Source organism: Acinonyx jubatus, chromosome D1 (assembly GCF_027475565.1).
Source record: "Acinonyx jubatus isolate Ajub_Pintada_27869175 chromosome D1, VMU_Ajub_asm_v1.0, whole genome shotgun sequence".
NCBI lineage: Eukaryota > Metazoa > Chordata > Mammalia > Carnivora > Felidae > Acinonyx > Acinonyx jubatus.
The window spans coordinates 49648363-49666872 of NC_069390.1; the positions used below are offsets into that span (position 1 = coordinate 49648363).

The 18510-nt window shown below is 51.6% G+C and overlaps 2 protein-coding genes across 15 annotated transcripts in view; one reads left to right on the forward strand and one right to left on the reverse strand.

Moving 5' to 3' along the window:
* RIC3 (RIC3 acetylcholine receptor chaperone) overlaps positions 1-3244 on the forward strand; it is a 65441-nt gene extending 62197 nt beyond the window's left edge. For 7 of the 12 annotated variants that reach the window (XM_027073219.2, XM_027073220.2, XM_053203514.1 and 4 more), the window contains one exon: positions 182-3244. In XM_027073219.2, the coding sequence (XP_026929020.2) occupies positions 182-654 (473 nt within the window). In that variant the 3' untranslated portion in view covers positions 655-3244. The remainder of the gene's footprint in view (positions 1-181) is intronic. The other 5 variants (XR_008290475.1, XM_053203513.1, XM_053203512.1 and 2 more) reach the window with 5 other exon arrangements.
* Positions 3245-6140: 2896 nt separating this feature from the next.
* Positions 6141-18510, reverse strand: part of TUB (TUB bipartite transcription factor) — an 85536-nt gene continuing 73166 nt past the window's right edge. For 2 of the 3 annotated variants that reach the window (XM_027073217.2, XM_027073218.2), the window contains exons 3-12: positions 18014-18176; positions 15912-16055; positions 14402-14569; positions 13263-13384; positions 12596-12793; positions 12200-12312; positions 11210-11327; positions 9540-9638; positions 9148-9319; positions 6141-8703 (exon numbers count right to left, since the gene is read on the reverse strand). In XM_027073217.2, the coding sequence (XP_026929018.1) occupies positions 8570-8703; positions 9148-9319; positions 9540-9638; positions 11210-11327; positions 12200-12312; positions 12596-12793; positions 13263-13384; positions 14402-14569; positions 15912-16055; positions 18014-18176 (1431 nt within the window). In that variant the 3' untranslated portion in view covers positions 6141-8569. The remainder of the gene's footprint in view (positions 8704-9147; positions 9320-9539; positions 9639-11209; positions 11328-12199; positions 12313-12595; positions 12794-13262; positions 13385-14401; positions 14570-15911; positions 16056-18013; positions 18177-18510) is intronic. The other variant, XM_053203511.1, reaches the window with a different exon arrangement.

Here is an 18510-nt window from a genome sequence, read left to right on the forward strand (position 1 = left end):
AGTCTGCCAGATTGCTAAGAATTGACTCAAGTGAAACTTTAGAACTGTTAGAGTCCTCTTAGAGATTTCTTGAATGGATTTGTTGGGACAGGATAGCTGCTGCCTAAGAAGCCTCTTTGAGCCTAATACAAAGAATGTCTCTTCAACACAAAGTAAGACTTTTTGCTGCTTTTTTCTCTAGGTTACCCTGAAGAAACTTACCCAATTTATGACCTTTCAGATTGCATCAAGCGTAGGCAAGAAACCATCTTAGTGGATTACCCTGACCCCAAGGAACCGTCTGCTGAAGAAATAGCTGAAAGAATGGAATTGCTAGAAGGTGAAGAATCAGACCATTTGGGGTGGGGAGTGCCTACTGACCCCAGAGTCCAGGAAGATAATTCTGTTACCTCATGTGACCCAAAGCCAGAAACATGTTCCTGCTGTTTTCATGAAGAGGAGGATCCTGCGGTCTTGGCAGAGAATGCTGGATTCAGTGCAGACAATTACACTGAACACGAGGAAGCCACCAAAGAAGTATGGCCCCAAGACTTCAGGGATAAAGGGTTGGGCATCAGCACTGATAAAGCACATACAGATGGTACATTGAGGAAGCGGAACCCCCAGGGTTTGGAGTTGAAAACAGCTGGTTTGGGGAAGTATCCATTACTCTAGTCCCAAGGTGACCTTTCTCTCCTTTCTCCGATTTCATCCTTGGCCCTGTGCCCTATACTTCATTCTGTGTTTAAATATCCTAGCTAATCAGGCCACTACCATGGATATCATGTATCCTTCCTGGTGCTCAGACACCTGTCACCTTGTAAAACACGATAGCAATTAGTATGAACATAATACAGCTTCACTCTTTATGCCTTTCTTCCACCAGAGAGTTGATCCACTGAGTAATTATGTTTGATCTGTTGTACACTCAGGGACAGGGGTCTAACTCCTCGTGCTAGGAGTAGCAGATGGTTTACTTGTGAACGAACATCCGTTTACACGTGATGAGGACTTATGGTTGCAAAAGTGAAGATTTCAGAGTCCAAGATGTCTTATTCTGTGGGCCTTGAGCAGGTTAGTGGTCTCCTGGGTTCAAGAAGAGAACATTTTTTGTGGGTATGATGGGGCCAGAACAGGGTAGGACTCTGCTGTGTGCGCTGAAGCCCGTTTGCCACAGCAAGGGCCTTTTTAGGAACACTGTTGCTGCCTCAGATACCTGCTTTTCTTCAGAGTAGCAGAAGACCCCAGTGATTTGTGAAGGAGCCTGGAGACCTGTTGGGGGACTGTTTTGCTCCAGTATTGCCTGGATCTCTAGCTTCCTTTATCCCTGTTGTGTTCACAGAACTGCCAACCCAGAAGCACCTTTATACCTCTGGCCCTCAGTGGCCAGAAGAAGGTTTAAATAGAGACTTTTTAGGCCTTGCCCTCCAGATCCAAGGTTTGAGGCTGTTAAGGCTACAAGAAAGCCGTGTGAGAATGCTGGTCCTCCATGAGATGCTCAGGTGGCCGGAGAGCCAGGGATAGGGAAAGAATCCATGTGCTTACAGCAGTCCTGGCCTGGAAGCTATTCTAAATGTTGTGCCCTCTGCAACCACATGAATTGAAACAGAAGTGAGGACGACTGAGCTTGTAGACAAAGTGCCAGCCCCAAAGGGAAGTTGCAGCGTGTGTCTTTTGCAGAGAATCAATATAGCAGGGGCATATAGCCCCTATAGCTATATAGGCCAGGGGAAGAGACTATTTGTTCTCTATTCAGGTATCTGGGTCTTTTGAGAAGGGTCAGGAAAGTAGGAGGTAGGTTATGACTGGAAGGATTTTGACCAAACTAAAGACCTCATCTCTAAGGTGCCATCTGCCATGTGTCTTCTGGAGATAAAATGGCACCCAGGTATCCTGGCTAGTAAAGATGAGTGAATTCAGTTTACATGTAAGACCTGAGTTTAAAGAAGACACATTCCCAAGAACATTCCCAATCATAAAATGCAGAAGACGTGAAAATTAAATTATGTGAGGGTAGATAGAGCTTTTGGAGTTCCATTGTTCCTAGTTGTCTAAGATGCCAGGAAAATAGTTAAAATCATACATCTAAGCCTATAGACGGTCAAAAGGTATGGGATCATATTAATATGTCCGCTACCACTAGGCATTTCTTGTTGATGAAATTAACATTTTTGTTAGAGAAGTCATTGAAGACTGAGTCTGTAGGAAGTATATTGCATCTATCTCTGTGTAGAATATTCGATTCACTTTAAAGAATGTAGTTTAAAATGTACTATAAATGATCTAGATGTAATGCTTAAGGTAAAAAATAATGTAGGTGCTCTGAACTGTTTTGATAAATTGTTTTCCATTATTTCCTTTTATTCACTGTGAGGGGTTGATTTATGAGGAGTCCTGGGTCCCTGGTTCTAATTTCTTTTTTGCCTGAGTATATATGTTTCCATTATTAAGATGTGTTTGTTTCTAGCTTGTTCATTCATGTATTCATTTAGACACTGCCCAGGGGTAGGCAGTGGGAGCAGGGGCTCAATTCCTAACTTTGAGAAACAAAATTTGGTGTGGGAGCCTTGTCTAATTTATTATTTTCAGTGAACTATTAACTATAAAAGGGCTCAAGATGGTGAATTCTGCAAGCAGAGAAATGTCGGTCATGATTCCACCCATGCCTATTCTGTCCATAGAGTCTTGTTGGGTCCTTAACCCTTCTGAGTCTTGGTTTTCTCCTATCTAGTGCAGGGGAGTACAAGTCCAGGTCTCATAGGGTAGTTAGGAGGATTAAACCTGAACTCCTCAGTGCATATAAAACAGCATTAGCCCTCCTATCTCATACATAACCACTCAATAAGTGGTAGATAATTTACTTTTCTTGTACAAGGCTTTATGCTGTAATTGAGACATGGACCCAAATCTATAGAAACATAAAGATCATTTTGGCCAAAGTACTTCCAAGACCCTTGACGGGCGAGTTGGATCTTGAGGCGTGCTGGGAACTTAAGGTGGCCAAGGAAGAGAACATTCTTGGCAGAAAGGGCAGTGTTAGACAAAACTGGTGTGAAAAGTGTATGGATGTTCAGGTATTTTTGAGGATGGTGTGTAAGGTGTTGCCTAACCAACTCTTTAATTTTGAGTGTTAATCTTTGGGGGAAATGGCTTATGGGAATAGTTCCTGCCAGAAGTACTAAGAGCTCATGATGGTTCTTGCTGCCCTAGCTCTTGGTTGGCTTAAACAGCAATAATAAATATTAACACATTTATATTTTAGAAATTTTGATTATTCACCAGTTGTTTAGTCTTTTGGATTTTCCAGAATTATTTTATCCATCAGGGATGACAATTATGTGTACATACAACTCAGGATGACCAAATCCTAGCACTGGTTTTCGTTGTCATGCCTGCTCTCGCTCTCACCATTGTCTTCATTTTTCAGAACTGGTCTGGGCTGTGAACTTGGATAAGCCCCCAGGTACTAGTTTTCAGTGACCTTTGAGCACTGTGGCAGAGCATGGAGGACAGACAGTTGGCCTAGGAAGCCACTGCGTCACCTGGGACCATGCTTGGTTAAATCAGGTGGGTGATCCAGCCAGGAGATGCTCTTTCCTGTCCAGTAAGAGCAAAAGAAAGCACCTTCCTAGCTCTAGGACTGGCAGTATACACACTCCAGAAACTACACCCAGGAAGGAAGGCGTGTTGAAGAATGGAGGCATAGTTGACCTTTAGAAGAGATGGCCTAGAAGAACCACACTCTCTGTACCTTCTAGGACTTGGGTGATCAATGACTCATGGTACAAACTAAGACACTTTGGGGAAAGGGGACTTTAATTATAATTATGCCAGCACAATAGGTGTAAACCAGGACCATCCTGGATGTGTTTAAAAGACTTGTTTTTAACCTAACCACTAAACAAAAACCTCTTCCCTTTTTAGTAAGAACCTGTACTGTTGTTTTCCACAGAGGCAGAGCCAAGGAGATATAGGCCATGATTGAGGCAGGAAATTATCTTAGCCACATAAAAACTCCAAATCTAGGGTAAAAAATAAACCAACCCTATTTTTGTTCCCAAGGGCCGGGCCCTCAGGGCGACACTCGGGAACCAAACAGCCCATTCTTGCAGAGGACTGTGCTAACCTAAGTAACTTCTTAACTATTCTTCCAGCCTTTCCCAGCCTGTATGTGTGTGGTTCTCACCATCCTTAAATTTGAAGAGCACAGCCAGAGACAGGACAGCCTCAACCCACATGATAGTGTTTCCAACCAAGCCATGATGCCTTCCCACCCACCCCCGAGGCTCTTAGGACAGAAGGAAATGAATGGTGTAGGAAAAAACTTTAGGTAAGAAAGGTTTTTTTTCTCCTTTTCTACAAAGAAAAAAATGCAGTCATGTTGAAACAGTTCAAGTTTAATTTGTTGATATATGGTCTGTACTTAGACAAACACTAAGTTCTACAACGTATATAATGTCAACATGGGAAAATACCAACTTTGTCATTGCACATACCAGTAAATAAATACATTTGCTCAAGAATACCAAAGAGTTTATTCAAAAAGTCACTTAATAAAAGCACAGTTTTGCAAGTTTGTCTAAAACTCCAGATAATTTTGAACAAAAATGACCACTCCAGAATAGGAAAAGACAATCTTGTGCAAACAGACACACACATTCTAGGCATTATGAAAACTGGCTAAATGTATATTCCCAGCAAGAGAAGTGCCACCCATCCTGACCAAGTCCTCTTTGTAACTCTGGCCTTCATGAGGCCAGAGTCGGGCTTCCCTTTCTAAGCCCCTCAGAATTACTCTCTAGGAAACTCTGGATCTTGGCCTTATCTATAGCTCTGCCTGGACCTTGATGGGGGAAAAGGAGAGGGACAGGAAAACAGAAGAGAAGAAAGAAAAAAGGCACAGTGATGAGCCAGAAAAGGTAGTGATGAAAGCAGGGATCAACTTTAATTCACCCTCTTACTGAAGGCTTGGACAGTCCAACCTCCTCAGCTGTAGACGAGAAAACCACCTAGAAAAACGTGCTTTGCTCAGAATCACCTAGCTACTAAGTGCAATAGTGCTCTCTATAAGACCAACTTGCCTCTCAACTTGGTCAGAAAATTAAACCTATCCCCAGTACACTTCTGGGGTATTGCTTCTCCCTCCCCCTAATCCTGAGATGACAGAATTGCAAACTGGAGGTACAGAAGGACAGGTAACCAGTAAACTCAAAACAAGAGCCCATCCTGTTCCTGGGGGCTGCTATAGTTCAGTGCTGGGCACAAGATCGCAGACTCCTTAAGCTATCTGGATAAGTGTGCTCTGAGGACCACCTGGTATCCTGAGGTCACAGGTATAGCTTACTTAGCAAAGAATTCTAGAAAGGGAAGGCCAGTGTTAGCACAGTAAGGGAAAAGCAGGGACTCCAGATAGGAAATGTCATTTGTGCTTGCATAACAGAGCCATGGTCATGGCTCACTGCAGACCCCACTGTGAGGAAGCATGTACTTACTAGGTTTGAAGTCCTCACTGCTGCTTATTAAATTTAGAACTGCCTTTAAATGTAAACTGGCAGAGCATTTATCTGTAAGTATTTCCAGACCCAAGCCAAGCTTCTGCTTCTATAATTTTGCTGCCCTTTTTTGTCACTGAAGGATGCAGGCTCCGAAGGTCCTCTTCTAGCTTGTGATTATTACACTTGCTCGCTTCCAGTGCCTGTCCTCAGCATGGTCTGGACCTTACCTGCTCCTCCTAAACTAGTGTCGTGATTTTTAAGGCACATTCACTAGAGTATGTTCAGATTCATCCAAAAGCATGCATATTTCTTCAGGTAATGCAAAATGGAACTGAAACTAAAGTTTCTTGGATGGTATCCTCGCAGTCAGAACCCCTGGGAGAAGGAGCTGCTACTTTCCCAGGTCTACTTTCTGATCAAAGAGCATGAAATGAAAAAAAAAAAATCCACAGGTGATCATAACATCCTTATTCCTTTCCTACTCATCCTTAGAACTATGATCGTAGTAAGAAACCTCAGTTGGTGATTTGCAGATTGCCCTTTTCCCCAGTTACACACAGAGACACAGACACAGACAGACACAGAGCACCTTGGAGCCAGAAGGAAAGAAAAGCTAGATTTGGAGAAGAGTGGGGAAGTGAACATCACTGCTCTATAGAAGAGCTGTTTGGGGTAAGAGGGAGTAGAGTTTTGGGGTGTGGCCCCAGGAGCAGTACAGAGGAGCTGCCGAAGGTCCCAGCTGCCCACCACCCTCAGGGCCTGCTCATTTCATCATCTAGTCACCAGGTGCGTAGAGGGTATGAAGGGCAAGAGCTGTTCCCGTGGGAGATGCTGAGCCCAGATGGTTTCCAGGGGCCCTGGCAGCTTTTTGAGTCTTTGGAGAGGCCAGTGGACAGGGAAACCCAGCATCACCAGGAGTGGGGCCTTAAGAAAAGACCTTGTGAGGCTGGAGCTCAAGCACCCATCACCCACTGCTCACCAGAGCTTTTTTTCCCCAGGCCCGGGCCACACCAAGTTCCTGACCCCACCAGACTATCCAACCACCCTGCTCTCCTGCACATTTGCCACTGGGCTTCTACCTTTTCCACATGGCCACCTGGATTCCCCCCTCCCTAGGATCTAAAACAGCTCATTCTACTTTAAAATCAGAGACGCCGCTTGACCCAGACTTGGGAGATCTAGTTTTCATCATCCCAACTGTCAGCAGGTCTCTTCCCAAAGTGAGGAGAAGAGCCAAACTAGAACTACGGAAAGGAGGAGGGCCCCACAGTACCTCATCAAGAAGTGGATCAGCCCTGGTAAACAAAAGTCTCGTGCCCTCAAGAGTGGTCCGGAAACTAGACCAGTGGAAGGGCCTCGCACATATTCACACTAGAACAGGTGTCCCTTGCTATGAGCACTCAATGTAGGAAGTCCTAGATTAGAAGGAAATAAGAACTCAGTACCTTCCACTTAGGTCAGAACAACTCCCCCTCACTACAGAACCTCACTAGAGTAGTTAGGACTTATTTAAAAAAAATTTCTACACCACCTTTCCAAGCACACCTACTCTGAAGGGAGAAGCTATTCCTCCTTGCTTCCCCTTGACTTCTGACCACCATCTGGGCGAGTAGCCGGGGGAGGGAGGGGGGGTGGTGGTAAATGACAAAACAGGTAAGGGCTTGGCTTAGCGTTTCCAAGTCTTCAGGGTAGATGGTGCCATCTCAAGAGGAGGAGGATGGAGGGGGGAGATCAGGCCCAGCCCTGGAACACTCACACCCATCACACCCGAATAGAGAAAGGGGCAGCAGCCTTGCTAAGGCCTGCCCCCTGAGCCAAACACAAGCCAGTCTCAGAGTGATACCCAAAAAGCCAGCTTTCAGTCTCTGTAACCAGACAAAAGGGTGAGGGTATGCAGACTGGGTCCCAGGAAGGCCAGAGAACCAGTTTCTTGGGGGATGGTAGGAACAAAGAAATCAAGGGAGCTGAACTTTGCCACTAACCAGCCAGGTGACCCAGTGCAAGTCCCATTCCTGTTATGATTCACCTAAAGTACTACTAGTTCATCACTAAAGGCCCTGCCATCTCTGAGCTCTCGTGGTTCTAAAATACTCCCTGCTTTCTTCACCCTGCCCCACTCCCACCCAGGAAGAACCACACCTTGACTGACCATAGGAGGAGCTGAAGCACAGGCAAGAGCACTGAGCTGGAATTTCTTCCCGGAGCATGCCAGGGTTCAGGAGTAGTGCTCTGCCCACTAGAGTCCCAGGCCCGCCTACCTGTGTGCACTCAGGCTGACAATCTGGTCCCCGTCCACGTTTACTGGGGATAGTGCAGGAACTGCTCAGTAGAAAGCTCCTCCGGCAGTTGACAGTACTCCCGAGATAGCCCTGGTCCAGGGAGCCTTTCCGTGTACCTCTTACACGTGGACCTGTGTCCTACAGGCCCCATCCTCTAAGACATCTGGCCTGGAGGCCCAGCTTCCTACTGCCTCTGTGCACATGGAGAAAACCTCCCACAGCCAGGCCCCTACAGTCCTGACAAGGTCCTGCCACTCACCTTTCCCAAACCCCTATAATTCCTCCCAGCCTGGCTGAGGCCTTCTGAAGCCAGAGGACTTTCTGTAGTTAGCAAAGGACTTGGTAGCCGATCCTTGCCCTTCTGTGTAAAGTTGATGTACCCAACACACACAAACACTGTGCCCGTCACTAATGGGGGACCCGTTGTCCCCTGACTCCTAGGCTGAGGGGTGGCTGGGCCACAGGAGCCCTGCATTGTGCTTCCTCTCCCTCTACACGTCTTCCTACCTTCCAGCTGAAGAGGCCACCCAGCTTGGCAAACATGATTGCAGCAGGATACTAACCCAAGAGTTGGGGGTGTGTGTGTGTGCGGCCCTTGGGGCACAGGAAGAATTCATTCTGGTCCATTCACACACACCTCCCCCATCTAGTCCTCTGTCTCAGCAGTGGAGGCGGGTCTGAGCTGGCTGGGCCAGGGAGCCACCGAGAACAGAAGGTTCATCTGGCAGGAGGCCTATGTACAGAGGGTAGGCAGGGCTGTCTCTGCAGGCAGCTCCACTCCAGGCTGGGCAACCCCAACGGGCACAAGGAGGCCCTCTACTCGCAGGCCAGCTTGCTGTCGAAGCTGGACAGGGCGATGGCGAAGGCCTGCAGCGCACACAGTGGGTAGTTGTAATCCATGGTGAACACATCCTCTGCTACACGGCCAAACTGCATCACAATGTAGTCCGCTGGAGGCAGGCACAAGTGTGCACAGAGAGAGAGAGAGGACAGGGCAGGGATAGTAGAGATGAGGAAGCGGGAAGAGAAGGAAGCCGAGATGCCAAGGGAAATCCCAAAGGAGGTAAAACACAGACCAATGGGGAGAAGTGGTGGGAAAGAGGGAGCAGATGACACAAGGAGAAAGACGTATAAACACCAGAAGACAGAAGAGAAAAAGTCCATTCAGAGGGTGTTTCCACACCTGAGACTGCTGACTAGGGTTAGGGCTCCAAAGAAGGTTCTTCCAAAGGCCTCCCCGTCATTATGGTTAGAGAGCTCTTGACATCTGACCTAAGCCGTATGACCCACGTCCTTAAGCTCTGGCCTGTAAAGGCTGGGCTGGGTGAGTGAATCCTGAGCTACAGGCCATGGCTACCACGTGGATGATAATGAGTAAGGGCAGAAACACTCACGGTCATTGCCATGGATGATCTGGAAGTTCTTCACAGAGGCCTGTGTGACGCGCCCGTGGAAGTTGAGTACGTAGGACTGTGTGTCGTCATTCCAGACAGGTGTCTTGTTTTGCAGCTCAATGATACTCTCCGTGTTCTTATTCTGCCAGCGTGCTAGCAGCGTCTCATGCTCCTGGGAAGGCAGCCTCCCCTGAGCCAGGCCCAGCCCTGTGCTGCCGCACCACAACCACCCTGAAGAGGGATGTGCCCTGGGGGTGGGGTTCTTAGATTTCCCTAGACCTCCACGGCTTCTTACACTGTGTCTCCTCCACAGACACAAGCCCGCTACAGTTCTGTCCACAGAAGTGCATGCAGAGGCTGGGATGATGGGGAAGGGGTGGGCAGAGACTCACGTTTCGGGGCCGGATGGAGACTCTCTCATGAACCATGTTCATGCCTGGGACAATCACACTCATCTTCCGTGGCCCCTTGAAACCTAAGACGTTTGTCTCCTGGGAAACAAACAAACACAGTGTTGAGCGAGAACTCAACACTGGAGAGGACTCTACTTACCTCACGGAGAGATGGCAGGGGCGTGGGGAGAGGGAATAAAGATGATGAGCTCGTTTCCAGCCTCTCTACTTGAATGTCTAACAGGCATCTCTAAACTTGACACATGCAGAACCAAGCTCCCCAATCTCCACTCTGCCTAAACCAGCAACACCTACAGTCTCTCACTTAATTCTTCCATTTGTTCATTCTTGACTCCTCTCTTTCACTCACAACCCACTTCTAATCCATCAGCAAATGCTGTCAACTCGACCTTCAAATTATATCCAGAACTCAACCACTTTCTACCAGCATCACGTCTCACCAAGATGACAGTAATAACCTTTATCTGGATTCCTTGTTTCCAACCTTCCCTGCCCCCCATCTTTTGACACAGCAGCAAGCAGTCAAGTCCCATGCTTTGCCTCCACTGTTCATTCACATTAAAAGCTGAAGGCCTTACCCTGACCACAGTACGTAGTCATGTGAGGCCTTTCCCAGAGGCCTCACATGGTATGGCCCCATCACTTTCCTCTCCACACCATTTGCTCTCCTCTGCACTCACTCTGCCCTCCTTGCTATTCCCCATACATGCCAGTCACTCAGGACATTAGCCCTGGCTGTGTTCTCCCCTACACCTACATGGCTGGCTCCAACTTCCTTCCGGGCTTTACCCAAGTGCTACCTCAGGGAGACCCTCCCTACCATCCTTCCTAAAAGCTTACACACACCTAATATTTCATATCCCTCTTCCCTGCTTTGTTGTTTCCTCTTCACATTCATCAGGAACATTATTTATTTTGTTTATATGTTTTATAGCTCGTCTCCCCTACCAGAGGTTTAAGGTATAAATTTACATCTCTCTTCTTCACTATTGTATCTTCAGTGCCTCAAACAGTACCTGCAACACACAGCTGGGGCTCAGAAAGCATTTGGAGTTTTGGGCTGCCTCCCCAAAGGTGACCAGCAGGTGGCAGCACAGGATCATACAAAACAGCTACAGAGCTCCCAGACTGGCCGCCTTAGAAGTATCCATGCCCAGGTTAATGGAGGTACCAATCCCCCATTTTAAAATGGAGACAAATCCCCTGTATTTATATTCCAGTTTGGTCATTTAGAATCTAGGACACTGGCAAGTGACCCAACCTCTGAGCTTCAGTTTCATCTATATGATAAAAGATATAAGACTGAGCTCTTAGGTTGTACATTCAGTGAGATGGTTATGCAAAGGGCCTTGTAGTCCATGAGGGCCTACATACCAAAGGGAGGACATGAGGGATGACCCAGGCCTCCTGTCTCCTTTCCCAGAGGCTCCCAGGCTGGGCTATATAGAGCTCACCTGGTTCCCAAGGCTCCCTGGCCAGATGGCCATCTGTGGTCTGAGCTCTGAAGACAGGGGCCACTCCAACAGAGAGCAGCCCAACTCTGTACAGTCTTGTCTACTCACAAAGCGAGATGGGAAAGCCCACAGGTTGGGCAAGTCCTCCGTGTCATGTCTAACTTGGAGACTAGAGACCAGGAATGCAGGACTCACATAGCACACGGCTGCCAACTCCTGACGCAAGGCTCCACTTTCCAAAGTAGAGGATGATGCCTTCTGAGGGTTGACTCCATTGTCATAAACGGTGAACTTAGTGCCCATAAGGTTAGACCTGAAGGACAGGCAATTGATAAAGGATCATGCACCTTCTGCCCTAAGGCAGGGAAAAGCTCAGTCTGTCCCATGAGGAGCCTGCAGAACATACTGGATTGAGCCAGGAACAGACCTGGGTGGGGGGGACCCCGCTCACTGAATCCCCATGTTTGATCGTGGGCACAAGGCCTGGATTTGCTCTGAAGAGAATCAAAGGGCATCTTAGTTCAGTGAGGGAAATTCCAGGAGGTAAATCTGGGATCCACAAGTTTCCCTCAAGGAACAGGAGTGCGCCTCTCATGGGAGGTGAGCAAGCACAACGGCATGTGGCAAGACTGTAAAGGGGACTCAACATCCTGTAGAGAGTGGATATCACAGATGAACTCCTCTGTCCCATCCAGCCCATGGTGTTGGTCCAGCCCCATCTCCAGCATTACCTCCTCATCTCTAAGCTTGACTTCTGTTTCCCCGATCTGGCACTCTGCTCCTCAGCAAACATTCCCCAAGAACTAGCTCAGAGCCCTTCTCCGATCCCAAGGTTGCATTCTCTTCCCTCAAGGGCTCTAGCACAGACCATGGGGCCAGAGCAGCTCTTCCATGGTGGCCTACATCTTCAATGACTTCCTGAGATTTTGATCCACCACTCTTGGCAGACCTGTGCCCCACTCGCCTGGGAGCAGCTTAGGGTAGGGTGCGCAAGGTCCATCCCCAAGTCTGGCTCTAGACTGGCAGAGACCTGGGCCTGTGGTTGGAGCTGATGGACAGATGGAATTCCATGAGCAGATCTGACCCCTAACCTAGAGCTCCTTCAGGGACAAGACATGCCCTGTCCAGGGTCTGGCCCTGCCCCTCCCTCCCACCCCTGCCTGCTTCCCAGGGGAGCACTAGTACCGCAGTTTCCCGATGTAGCTGTCCCCTCCTCGAGACAAGTCTGTTGGGTCCACAGAGATGAGGTAATTGGAAGTTTTACTCTTCTTTCTCTTCCTTCCCGCCAAGAGGAACACCTTGGGGAATGGAGCAAAGTCCCGTTCCAGGCCCAGCCTCTGGTCACAATTACGGGTGCCCCTCACACACACGACTCTCCCTTGCGTCAGCTCCTGAACATATGTGTGTGCACGCACACATGTGCACCAGCAGACACAAAGGTACGCACCGACCAGGTACGGAGGCTTCTGTCCCTTTGGGGGAACTGAAAGGTCAGTGTTGGATCGGAGGCTTCCGGTCACATCCCAGCCCCGGGACCTCAGGCCATCCCCCGGCAGAACTGCAGGTGCAGGCCAACCTCACCTTTTTCCCATCCTCACGGTCCAGGTGCAGGAAGTAGGTGGGGTACATCCCCCGGTCCATCCCCTTCTTGTCCCGCGTGATGCGGCACTTGATGGTGATACCTTGGGGGGCCGGCCTCAGTGCAAACTCCTCAAGATCCTGGACCTCAACATCCCCCGAGGGTTCTGGGGCTGTTGGGCTGGGGGCCGAGGCTGCCTCCTACCGGGGAGAGAGTAGGAGCCTGATGCCCCAGAGATCTGGAGCAGGTGCAGTTGGCAGTCTGGGATCCAAAGCTGCCCTCTGGGGTGGGGGTGGTGGTGGTGGGAACTGGGGCAAGGTCCTTGGGACATGGGCCTGGCCATGCTGGCCCTGGGGTCAGCAGCCAGCACCTCAGCCCTTCTCCCACCTCAGTTGTCCCTGGGGGTGGAGACGGAAGATGTGAGCAGGTTCTCAGGGACATCCTGTCCAACTCGAGCCCTCCCCCTCCGCCCCCCGCTCCTGGCCTGACTGGGGAGGAGGCAGGATAGGAGGACAGAAGAGCCCTGGCCCAGAGAAGCTCCTGGTGGGCACCTAGGCCTAGTCCCAGGAGAGCCAACTATCATTTCTTCACACCCATTCCCCTGCAGCCCGGATGATCACCCTCCGAAGACTGCCGTCCACACCCCTGCTGGGCAGGAGAGCGCCTCACCCTGACAGACTTCCTGCTGGTAGCAGAGCTGGGGCGGGTGTTGCTGTTTAGCTGGGAAGAACTGGAGCTATTCTCGTCCTCATCCTCCTCTTCCTCTTCAAAGCTCATGCTGCTAGAGACACCTGGGCCAGGCAGGGGAGCAGGCAAGGCCGAGGGGTCACATATACACCCCTGGACAAACACCTGTTCAGAAGCACTGAGCCACCCGTACACGTACAGCCATATGTACACACGTGGGTACACACACACACCCAAATATACGCAAGGACACATTCTCTCAAGCGCACGCGTGAGCTGGGGATGCTCACAGTGTGTGACCCCGCCCCAGCTTTAGCTCAGTCCCCCCATGAGTTTCCCCCAAACCCCCAGTCACAGTGCCCAACTCCTGGGTAGTGAGGCCTGAGCAGAGCTGACCCTGTGCAAGGGGTCTTCATGACCACCAGAGGCCTCAGCTGGCACAGGCAATGGCATCTGCTTGGGGGAGGCCCAGTTCCTCACCCAGCCTGATGTGCAGGGGCTGCCGACTCCCCTCCCAGCCTGTCTGCGGCCTTCTGTCTACGCATCGCTCCCCACCTGGAATGCTGTCCCCAGCCTCACGCTGCCTCAGTGGCCCTTTCTCCAGGAAGCTGGCCCTGATCTGACTTGTTGGAGCATGTGGCACTGCCAGGCTTCCCTCTACCACTGTGTGCCAGGGACTCCCTCAGGCAGGGCTCACAGAGGTGCAACTCTGGGCAGCAGGTTTCCCGGGAGGATGTGCCCTGCCTCTCGGCATTCTGGCTCTGCTCCCTGAGCTGAGCAGGTACAGGGGAAACATTGTGCAAAAGGAGCTTTTTCAAAGGAACCAAAGGGAAAGGAAATCTGTCTCCAAACCCAGACCTCCCTGGGGACAGGAGATGGAAGTAGGGAGAGAGGGCTGGGCTGTGGACAGGTTGCCCACTCCAGTTCACATCTATTTCCTTTAACTTGGCCTTATCAGGGGCCCCTACACCCAAGTTTCTCATTGGTGTCCAACTGTGCCCCCCTACCAGGGCCTAGAAGGGACCGCAACAGACACAGGAGGACCATGCTCCTCCAGAAGGGTACATCTATGAACCTGGGACTGAGCTTCCGGGGTGTCACTGAAACCCCACAGGGCTCACCCTTCCTCTGCATCGTGCCACGGAGGTCCTGCCCGCTGGGCTGTGCGCCCCCACCAGCTGCCGTCTCCCCTGCATCCTGGGCGTGGTCTGACTGGCCCACAGTCAGGATCTGCACCGGGCCTCGGGCCTCACACTTGTCTTCTGCCAGTGCTGCTGGCCCGCTGGTGCCTGCAGGCCACGGACACTCCTGAGTTCCGTGGGGATTCGGGGGGAGGGAGAATCTGGATTCTCAGACATCCTTAAAGTGGGTGAGGGACGAGTGGGGAGACTCTCTGCAAAACTTTATTTGCAAAACTGATCTTTAAAAAACACTAATGATTGCTGCCAGCCTGTTAATGATCGGTAAGCTACGAAGGGACATGGACTTCGTTTCTTCTGCTGTTCCCCCAAGTTAGCTGCCGAGGGTTGGTTTGAAATGCTTCACATCCCTATGGAAAAACAGCCATCTACAAAACCAACTGCACAGTGAAAAGGACAAGATGGAGAACAAAGATCAATCGTGACCAGACCCAAGGCTACCACTCGTTCACACGTGACCAGCTCCTGGTTACCAGTGCTGATCTCTCTCTCTCTCTCCAACACAGACACACCCATGCTGCTCGCTCGCTCATGCGCGCGCACACTCTCTCTCTCTCTCTCTCTCACACACACACACACACACACACACACACACGGTAACTCAGACATCATTCGAAACATATGGGGCCTCCTGAAAAAGGTGGGGTTTGGCATACACTTGCTTTCCCACATGGAAGATCTCCCATCCCACATCACCCAGCCCCAGGTGCCCAAGTAACAGAAGGCCTGGCCCACACAGGTGGCAGCTGCCCTGCCTGGTTGGGCTGTGCGCCAAATGCTGCTGTCAGCTCCAGAAGCCTAGGAACCCGGACATACCACTGTCCAACCATGGCCCACAGGCCTGGCAATCACTGGCCCCTGCCCAAGGGTTGAGGACACAGAGTGTCTAGCCAGCAGAGACAGGACTCGTGGCAGGAGCCACTATAAAACTGTCCTCAATCTCTGGGGATCTTTTCTGGAGAGAGAGGAGCACAGAGAACAGACTGGTTTGTGGGCCCGGAGGCTGGAGTCAGGACTCGAGCAGAGAGTGGAGGAAGCCCACAGGGCAACCATGAGCACTGCACAAGGATGGGCAGGCAGCCCGGGAGGCTGTGACACCTGCTGCAGGGAGCGTCCTGGGGCAGGACACAGGCAGCTGGCCAGGCAGGCACTCAGGCCGGGTGGGGGAGGGACTTCCCAGGGCTGACCCAGCCGAGATGCACGACACTTCTGGCAGCAGGCAGAGCTTGCCCACACCCACAGGGCGGCGCAGGAACCCCATGAGCTAGACGAAGCCTGTGAGCCAGCTGGGTGGGGGCCTGAGTGCCATTCCGGGCCTTCGTGGAGGCCTCCCGCCCTGTCCCTTACCTCCAAGTCTGGAGGAGAAGCCTCCCCCCAACCCTCCAGTGGGAGCCAGGCCTCCTGAGGAGGGCTGTAGTGGAGGCAAGCCAACCTTTGTGCTTCCCCTTCTTCTCCTTCCTAGAGGCCCCGCCCTGGCCTCCTGCTGCTGCGGCTGCCTTGGTTCTCTTGGCTGAGGCTGGTGCTGTTGGGCGGGCAGCTCCCAGCTGTGCACTGGTAACTGGGTCGGCCTCTTGAACTGCTCAGGAGAGAGCCAGAGAGAGAGCAATGGGTGAGATCTAGGTGAGAGCAGAGGTCCAAGTGGAACTCACTTCTCAACCCAACATTTCCCAGGGCTGCACCACCACCTGAGCCCCACCGGGGCCTGAAACCACCCATCTTGACAAGGCACAGGGGCCCAGGGCAGGCTGGGCCGGAAGGAGGTGGCACCCCCACTCCAGTGTGATAAAGTCACAGCAAGCTGGCCCACACCATGATCCATCAAGAAGCACTGCAGTCAGTCTCTGGGCCAGCAAACATTCTGAGCCTGGGCAGCGGAAGGGAGAAGATCCGGGAGAATGTGGGTCACTGAAAACGGTGAAGACAGAAAAGGCTGCATCTCCTAGAAGAGCCCAGAACTAGCAGGACAAGCACGGCGGGGAGCCTGCGCTGGCCCTCACAGGACAAGTCCACAGGAGCCTGGATGCTGGAGCACCCCCAAGGCAGGAGAATAAGTCTGGGACATGAAGAGTTGCACACACTGACAGAGAGGCCTCACAAGGATCACAGCTGGATGGCCTCCAAAGTCTCCACACATCAGGACCCCAACCTGCTCAAAGTCCCTGAATGACTTCTCAATGCTCATAACATGAAGATGACCAACATTCTCTTGTGAGTCTGGCCCCTCCAGCTCCCCTCCACTTGGCCTTGGCCTTAATCTCACACTCCTCACTTCTCAGGAGACCCAAGTCCCGGCCACACCAGGCTCTTTCAGTGCCTTGTGCACCTGGTCCTCCCTCTTGCCACAGAAGCCTTGCTCTAGCTGCTGCCTGAACCGCCCTCACTATTGACTGTCCCCTAACCCCAACTGAACTCCCACTCAACCTGTGCCCTCCTCAGGGAGGCTTTCCCTGACCCCAGTCTGGGAGTAGGCTCTCTGCCATTCACTCCCGGAGCCTGGTTTCTTTCTGCAAAATACACCTGTGACTATCTGTTTAACTCTCTCTGCCCTCCAAGACCTTAAGGTTCATGTGTGAACAGAGACCACACCTGTTTTGTGCTTACCCAGGACCCTCAGCCTCTAATCCAGAGCCTAACATAAACCAAGCCCTCAAAATATATTTAAGAAACAAATATTTAACATGAATGAGCATGGCCAATAAATCAAAAACCACTTGCTGTGATAAACACTTCTGATTTACGTCAAACTCCCCAATCATCCTCTGGAAACGATCCCATTGTACTTAACACCAAGAGCCAGCAGAGGGCAGGGCGGAGACAGCTAGGGCTGCAGGTGGGGGTGGCAGGTACTCTAGGGCATCCCTAGCCCAGGCCAGCCAGTCACCTGTGCGGCCGCCTCCTGGGGCCCTGCCCGCTGCTCAGAGCTGGGCAAACACTGGCCCTCCCGGGCAGCAGGAGGCAGGCAGCCTGGTCTCGAGTCTCAGCAGGGAACAGCACTCAGCAGACTGGACTACCATGGAACACACCATGGCTGCTTCAACGTTTCAAAGCCCTGAGAAACAGAATTATCCTCACTTTGCAATGGGAGAAAACAGACCCAGAGAGGGGAAATGACTTGCTCACAGTCACAAGTGAGCAGGTGACCTATGGTGGCGCAACCAGAAGCTGTGTCTTGTCACATGGGAGGCACACTCCCTCCGGAAGGGCTGCCGTCCTTCTGCGAGCCTGGCCCTGCCCCGGGCACACAATCTGTACTCAAGAAAACAGCTGCTGAAACAGCTGCATGGCAGTGACTTACGAGACTCCCAAAGCCTCAAGATGCCTGAGCATATGCAGGGGCCCCGGGCTCCAGGCCCCTCCCTCGGCCCGCCTCCCTCCACCTGAGCTGGGAGCCGCAACCAGCCTGAGCACACCCTGATGGGATGAGCCCCTCGCCTGCGCAGGCAGGCAGAAAGTCCCTGAGGGGCTCCCCAAAGCAAAGCCAGGGTATGAAGCCACAGCACGGGGGCCTGCGCAGGCTGACCCAAGGGCAGATACCTTGGTAGCTGGTGCTGCCACTGCTGCTGAGGTAGGACTCCACCAGGGGGGCCTGCTCCTCCGACTGCCGGGCCCGCCGGCTCCGGGGCCGCCCATCCGCATTGGCCTGCACCATCAGGGGTTCCTGACGCTTCTTCTTCTGCTTCTGCTCCAGCAGGGCCCGCTACAGAGGCACCGGACAGGCAGGGAAGTTGGCGGGCCCTTAGAGGGCAGCCTATCACTTCCGACCAGAGGGCAGGCTCCCAACTGGGATCAAAGAGAAGGCCCTGCTCGTTCAGCTCAGTTCTAGAGGTTGCGATGGGATCCACAGCCCACTCCGGACCAAGGTACCTTGAGACTCAGGGTCCAGGAAAAGGAGGCAAAAGTGAGCCCGGGGAGTTGCCCTGGCAGGACCCCAGCACAGATGTCCAGGGTTCCACCTGCAGTGGTCCAGCTGCCTATCCCACAGAAGCCCTGGGTTCTGGGGCAATGCTAATGCTCAGCTGGCAGAGAGGGCT